Here is a 7,807-nt window from a genome sequence, read left to right as displayed (position 1 = left end):
AGAGCCCTCTCTTTCCATAGCTTTTTGGTAACTGAAGAGGTTTGGACTGTTTCTGATATTCCCATGGTTGAACAGTAGTGGTTGCTTTGAGGCTGACATGCTTATTTTTTATATGTGAATTCTAATGCTTTATAATTAGCAGCAAAAATATCTAGGGTTTTTTTTCCCTGTGAAACTGTAGCAACTGTTCCCCTAAGAAAAATCAAGCTTTTATATCACTTTCTTTTTGCTTGTATCCTGCCCACCTCAGAGGAGTTACTAAGTAGAAGCACTCATCTTAAAATATAAATGTTGTCTTAAGCTTACTCCATTATTTAAGCAATGTTTAGTGTAATCCTGTCATTTTCTTCTAGCGATCCAGCTGCCAGAGCTCTCTGGGAGTCCTTCATGAACCTCAAACAAAAGGAAGCTGTGATGGAGGCTAGGAGACACCTTGTGGAGGCTGCGAGCAGAGAAAATTTACCTATTAAGATGAGCATGGGTGAGTGGCACGACATACCCTTCCCTACATAATGGTCAAGTGAAAGATGGTGTCAGCTCCTCTTCTTCCACTTAACCCTCTCGGGGAAAACTCATCCCCATCCTTGTCGATACATTTCAGGTGAGCATCATGGCTACCATAGGATGTTTCTGGTATATAAGTGAGGCAAGTGTTTTCTTTTAAATACAATAACCTTAAAAAAGATTGAGAGTGGTTGTGAAGCAATGGAGGAGGATTTTAAAGGCGTGCAAGTGGTTAGCACTGCTGCTTGTCTTAATTCTGCAAAGCCAGCAGGATTTGTGTCCTGAAAGCAGGTATTGTCAATAGCAGTTGATCTGATGGAAGTTGTGCAGATCTTGTGTATGATTACGTTATACAGGTAGTGATTACATTACATAGATAGTGAGGTTTATGTGAAGTAATACTGCCTGGCTTGAGAGTTTAAGCCAAAAACCACATCTGGGCACTCTTTAAACTTGAATTCTTCAAAATATTAGAGATACAGATTATAACATAAGGACTTTCAATAGCTTTTTTAGAACCTCCTTCTCACTATATACCATACTTAGTGAAATGCAGGAATTGGTACAAAGGTAGGTTTATAAAAACTGGTATTGCTCTATACCTCAATAATTTTTTGCATTTTTATGTACTCCAAGACTATTTTATGCTGAACTTTTCATCAAGAGAGAAAGGTCCTCATGGAGTAAGAGTAATGGGCTTTTATCTGGGACTCCAGAGTAAACTGCCAAGATATTGTAGAAGAATTAGATGTACAGCCAACTCATGAACTTCTAACAGCTATAACATTTCATATATTGTATGGTCTTTACAAATACCTAGAGCATGCATTTAGTAGATTATTAATCAGAAATACTAGATCTCTGCAACAGTAATGCTGTAAGATGTTTTAAGGAAGTGGAAAAGGAGCAGCTGTGAGAGGGCTATTACAGTTTTGTCTGAAAGGGGTAAGGCACAGTAAATAATAAAATCTAGCTTAAGCTTTCACAGATAACGTGTGTGTGAGTATTCACCATAATAACATTAAGAAGCTCCCACTGTTTTTCTATTACATATGCCTTAAAAAAAGATTATTAATGTTGAAATTCAGCTTTGTTCTAAAAGTAATTCATTCCTGTCTTTGAGGGGTAATGATCCATCTACTTTGTATGAATTATTAGATCAGCCACCCTTTCCTCTGTGTCCCCTTCCCATGGTACCCAGCGAAGGCTGCCATAACCCGCTTCTTAATCATATCGGCTGGCACGCACTGGCGGCAGCCAAAATGTCTGACATCCTTGGGCCTAATATAGTGCTACGTAGAAACTTTTAAGAGTTGATGGTGAAGCGAATTTCTGACAGTATAGATCTTGAGACTTGTTTTTTGTTGAAGTGTAGCTGTAATTTACTAATGTTTATGGAGCCTTGTTATTTATTTTGTGAATTGTATATTTATCTTGCACAAGAATCATAGTCAGTTGTTGAGTTTGTAGCTGAACTTCAAAGGGCAAGATAAAATTCGAGGCAGTCTTGTAAATGATAAGCGGGGATAAAATGAGAAACAAGGAAAGGAGAGCACTAAAGTCACCAAAATGAAAACTTCTTGTTGAGCTTAAATGTAGAAAACCTGAAACTCACTCCCAGATGTCATATTGTCCAACGACACATATTCATTAATGACTTTTCAGAACAGATCTGTGTCTTTACAGCATTCATTGCTCGTTCATCGTGCTATAGAACACCTTATTTCTCTGTAGGGAGGCTGGAAATGGTGTTGTTTTATCAACTGCTGGTTTTGCTGAGAAGGAAAAATTCTAGTGGCCTGTTCTGGTCCTGATCGCTGTGTTTAGTTGAAAGGCTCCTTCCACTGCGGCTGTGATATGAGGCAACACTGGCTGGAGAGAAGGGAAATGTTTTCGCTCTGCTTAGACTTGAGTTTTTATTACTTTACCTCAGGTTCTGCCTGTATTGGAAAGTCTTGGTGGATTGCACACTGGTTTTCCCAACACTTAGGGTATTTTCTGAGTTTTTTATGGCCATAATATTAAATGTCAGAAGAGTTTTTCTAGCATGAAAGTTGCCTCTTACTCTCTTTACGAAGACCAGCTGTGTCAGATGGTAAGAGTGTTTTCCTTACTACTACTTTTTTTTTGCTTTTTTTCCCCTGGAAATAAGGAGCGAATTACATTTGAAAGCAAAGCTTTGAATTCCATTTGGTGTAGCTGAGCCCTCCTGCAGTGGCCACCTGCCTGAAAAACTGCATCACGTGTGACACTGGCAGCGCGGGAGCCCTGTGCAGCAATGAGAAACTCAATCCCATCCTGTTTCTGTATTTTGAGTGCAAAGAAAATAAATTCTGTTGTTTTCTGGGCTTTGAAAGGCTGCTCATTACTCGGAGGTGTGCGTGTGCTTGCCCACGTTTGCCCTGCAAGCAATGAGCCTGACACCCAGCTTTCCTCTTCCATTGCCTGGCTGTGTGTGGCAGGAGCTCTGACACTTGTGGGAGGACACACAGCTCAAGATTTCACTTTCTGGGGACTTCTGAATGTCTCCTCCTCCTCCTCCTGAGAGGGAAGGAGCGTAGGAACTGTAGAAGAGGACACGTGTCATCTCCCCAACACCCCCAAATGTCTGCAGGCCACCGGCAACTCTCCCACTGAAATCAGCAGGAGTGGAGAGAGGAGAGGAGTTCTGAGGAAGGAGAAGAAAGATAAATAAAGGAAATCAACAATTTTGGCCACATTTTTTGAGATGAGTATACCGGAGTGCTGCTTTCCAGTGCTCTTGATTTGCACATTCATTTTATTAGTTGTATCAAGGAGAGTGGTAGTGGGCATGTCTGGAAGTCCTATTGCTTGTTTCAGAAGGGTTCAGTGTAGAAAGAAGGTGGGTGGAGATAGGATGAGCAGAGCTGGCAACATTTTGTTGCAAGTTTTGGTGGACAGGTTGTTGGAGCAAGCCCAGTTTCAAATTTAAGACCATCCCCATGACATTCGTAAGTAGAGCAGGATTCTCTCCTGTAGCTATAGCCGTCTCATACTCAGGCTTCCAGGTGGGCCATTCAGTGGTCTTATACCATCTTCAAGGAAGATTTGCTTTTTTTCTTTTTTTCTTCCATTTATGTCTGAGTAAAGTGTGGAATTTAACTGTCATTTCACTTCGTGAGTGAACGAATTACGTTGTCATTACAAACTTCAATGAGTGACACGGGCTAGTAAGCTGTTCAGAACTCTCCATTGCAAGCATTTTAAAATCCTGCTTCTTTTTTCAAGAAGAATTGCAAGTCTTGGGAAACCGCATCGCAGAGGGAGACAAAGTGCCAAGTGATGGTCCGTAAAAGCAACTAAACCACAAAACTGTGGAGCCACTTTGCCCATTCCTTACAAAACAAAACCTGGGCTGTATTAGCTGTGTGGCATATTTGATTTTTCTGAGGTCAGCCATGGAGAAGGCAGGCAAAGCACTGTGCACAATTCAGCCAGCATAAAGGCTTTACATGTGCTACATTCGGGTTACTTATTGTTTAAAGCGTTCCATCCATAAAGACATAACATGGGTATATGGTTTCTGAAGACGTAATTTCCTGTGGAGTTTAGTAATGCTGCCAGTATTGACTTTTGGGGAGTATTTGTTGCTTACTGTGGGCATGCTGGCATTGAGCCCCTTCTTTACAGGATGCTATAAATGCACTGAAACTAACATAGTATGTTACTAACATAGTGGTTACATCTAAGTTGTACCTTAATCCTTTCAGGTAGATAAGTTTCCCAAAACAGTATGTGTTTGCATGTAAATAGGTGGAGCTGTCTTTTGCTAGAAGCCCAATTCTAAATAAAAAGGCATTAAAATATTCCATATATACATATGCACACACACATTCTTTAAAAAAAAAAAACAAACAAAAAAACAACAAACAACACTTTAAGAACTACATCAGCTCCATTTTGCCTCTGAGGCTGTTGCGTTTGTGTTTTGGATACCCAAGTGAATGCTGTTGAATATCTGGGGAAGATAACTATTTGCCAACTTCTGGTCAGATATCCCATCGTGTAGGTGTGAATTATTTTGGCATAATAAAAATCCTGGCATTTAAAGGAATTGATTTTATTTAATGAATTAAGTCTCCTTTTGGAAAGCTCTTTGGAAGTCAGTTTAGAAGATAGTCGGAATAAAACTTTTTGGTGAGATTGTAAATACTGGAAAGGGATTACTTCTGCTCAGCTCTTAAAGGGACTGTAAGGAGTTCTGCTCTGAGGCAGCAGCCTGACTTATAGCACAGCGGAAAGGTTGCTGTTTTTTCCATTCCTCTACTTGCCATTCCATTCTTCATAGGTCTGATGCATATCTTCATCATCATCTGAACGTGGCAGCCCATGAATCTCGTGTTGAAAGCTTTGCTATTAGCATAGTATGTGGCAGTGGTAAAAACTTTGCTACAAATGTTCTTTTGTGGCTTTAGAAACACCCTTGCTCTTCTGTTTGAAAAGAGCACAGTAAACCTTGATCGGGTCTGAATTCCTTCATTGTGTCTTTTTACTGGCATGGAGACTGATGAAAGTCGAAACACTGGTATAGTAACAGAAACAAAAAGCAGTCTGCTGTTACACGAGTCCTTGTTAGCAGAAGAAAGGCTTTTTGGTTTCTTCTCGTTTGAAGTGTACAAATGCAGTTTTAAAAATCAAGCTCGCTACAAAATTAGCAAAGCCTCAGACTTTGTGAAGCAAAGGGTGGTACTGTAACTTTTTCAGATGGGTTGGTTTGCATGGGTTGAATTGAACTCTAAAATTTGATTCAGTAGAAATGGGAAGATCCTGAAATTTTAGCCTAGAGATAGAAAATAACATTTTGAGTTAGAAAAGTACCTTAAAATGGGCAGGAAAACATAGGTTAATACCATGTCTAAAAATATACACAATATAAAAAGTGCTGCTTTTTTATAACGAAAGGTTGCATTGGACTGTAGTAGTGTTTAATATGCTATTTATTCTTGACAAGATCAATGTGAAATTATTCAAGATTCAATACCGTTAATTCCTGGAATAAACTTTAGGGATAAAAGCTACCTGCTAAGAAGATGAGCTATAATAAAGTAGATAAGCACATAAGTATCTTTCCAGATAAATGAAGTCCAATCTCAGATATCTAAAATCCACCCTGGCCAACCATTAGGACGATTCTGTGATAGAGACAAGTCGTGACACAATGTCAGTTTGGGTTTGAGGTCCTTATGAAGGAGGAGGAGGCAGAGCATCATTGCAGGGCTCGAAGCGGTCGGCAGGGTGTTTGAATCCCTTCTGCAGCACGTCTCTGGGTAACTGATGGGTATCTGGATAACAGCTGGGCTTGGGAGACACTACGGCCCCCTGTTACGCAGAGAGGAGATCGTATTGCAGACTGGTTCTTGGGCTGTTTATGTACATATTTCTGTTGTCTGTTTACCTGGTCTCCGAACCCATTGGGAGAGCAAGCTGCAGAATCGGTGAGGCGGCAGCCAAAGTCTCCCTCCGGGCATCCTCATGGAGCAGGAGGCTTCCCATACCGACTCGGCTGAGACAGGCCTGGCTTAGCCTGTGGAGTCCCGAATCCCCGACGGTGGGTCTCACAGTGCTGCTCCAAGGGCTCACTGGTGTTCTCAGGGCATTTTTCCAAGGAGAGGGGACGCTGCTTGTCTGAGATCCGAACTCCTTCTGTTGCACAGCCTGGATCCTGAGCAGGCGGTTCCTGAGTTAAATTGGTCTGCTCCTCATCAAAAGTAACAGAAGTCCTGCAGCGTGGGACTATCTAGCCAAGCGGATTTGGCTTTTCCAGGCTGTTGCAATACGGAGATCCTGATTTCTCCCTGTAGTGCAACTGAAAACGTAGTCTTGACCTGAAGCAAATGTTCCCAACCTCACTGATGGTCAATATAGCAGATGTTTTGTTGCATCACTCAGCCCCGGAGGCAGGAAGGCTTTTTGCGTCTCAGACTGCTAAATGTTTTTGAAGAGTTTGAAGTGTTTCTGAAAGTTTCGGATACACTGCTGTCTGGGGGGCTTCTGTATAGGCCTTTGCGTTCCCAGGGGAATTCTCTTTGAGTATGGTGGGATTACACTTTCCCTGATAACTCCTGATGATGATGGTCTTTCTGAATAGTCATTACCACATTGCAAACTGTAGAAAGAAATTGATATTATGGCTGTTTCACCTTACAGTGTTACAGCAGGAGGAAGTTCAGGGTTTCAGCCTTGTTGAGTATGATCAGAGTGTTCATCTAACTAAATATCCCGTCTCCTGATAGTTTTCTGGTTTTGCTAGTCTAGGACAGAGATGTTGCTCCAAACTCCAGATGTGCAAAGAGTGCGTAGCCTTCTGCTGTTTTTCTTAAGCAACTGAACTTTTTGTCTCATCTCTGTAACTCATTAGATGTAACAGAAAGGATGAAGGATACTGATATTCCTGCCAGCAAAGTTATCTGCTTTTTCAGGAGGTGGGACAAAGTAGCTGAGATGCAGAGGTGTTCAGGAGCAGAAATTTGTTTTTCATCAGTGAGTGACACTGTGTTTGGGTGTAGTGTTGCTTAGAAGCATCACCAGCTGAGGAGCCATCTTTGCACTAATCATTACACTTCTTTCAAGTTGGATGCTGAATTCAGGAAAGTGGTGTGCAAGTTCATTTTTTCAGTCTTACCTGATGATACACAGAGTAGCATCCTTGAGAGCACAAAACAATTGCTCAAAAGAGAAAACAAACATACCTTAGAATAACTGGAACTATGTGAGGGGTGATGTCCACATGCATATTTTGCAATTTATCCTCCATCCCTTCTGTTTCAGTCTAGCACATATAGGTTCCTAGAGTTGAAAGAAACATGTGATTTATGAGGAGCAAGTACTTATACTCTTGGTGTGAATCCTGTGGAGGTTGAACAGTGAATCGAGAGCTTACTGGGCTTGGGAATGGCTGTTAGATTCGAGGCAACAGTGCAGCAGGAGCTTGGTGATAAAGAAGAAGAAAAGACAGTGGCAGAAGGCTCATTTTGGGAGCACAGATATGCATACTTTCTTATCAAGTGCATCCTGGAGAAAGAATTCTGTAATATGAAGTTGACTGAAAAGGCTTGGCAGGAAATTTGCCCTTTTTCATGGATGCTTAAAACAAAATGAGTGGTATCAACAAACATAGATGAATTGTAGAATAATTTTGGGTTGGAAGAGATCCCTAGAGGTCATCTAGTCCAACCCCCTGCTCAGACGAAGGACAGCTTAAGAGTTAGACTAGATATGTTGACCTTGTTCAGCTGAATTTTCAATATATCCAAGGATGGCAATTCCACGGCCTGTCTGGATC

General features: G+C 41.2%; 1 protein-coding gene across 1 annotated transcript in view; it reads left to right on the top strand.

Moving 5' to 3' along the window:
* The window catches only part of SCFD2 (sec1 family domain containing 2), a gene marked incomplete at its 5' end in the record, with an annotated part of 205,566 nt that overhangs the window by 35,005 nt on the left and 162,754 nt on the right, over positions 1 to 7,807 (top strand). Inside the window, one exon of the mRNA XM_009885027.1 lies at positions 354 to 481. Coding sequence (XP_009883329.1) covers positions 354 to 481 — 128 coding nt within the window. The remainder of the gene's footprint in view (positions 1 to 353; positions 482 to 7,807) is intronic.

Source organism: Charadrius vociferus, unplaced genomic scaffold, assembly GCF_000708025.1.
Source record: "Charadrius vociferus isolate BGI_N301 unplaced genomic scaffold, ASM70802v2 scaffold134, whole genome shotgun sequence".
NCBI classification, from domain to species: domain Eukaryota; kingdom Metazoa; phylum Chordata; class Aves; order Charadriiformes; family Charadriidae; genus Charadrius; species Charadrius vociferus.
Note: the sequence above shows the minus strand (reverse complement) of the source record. Positions and strands in the feature narration are given on the sequence as shown.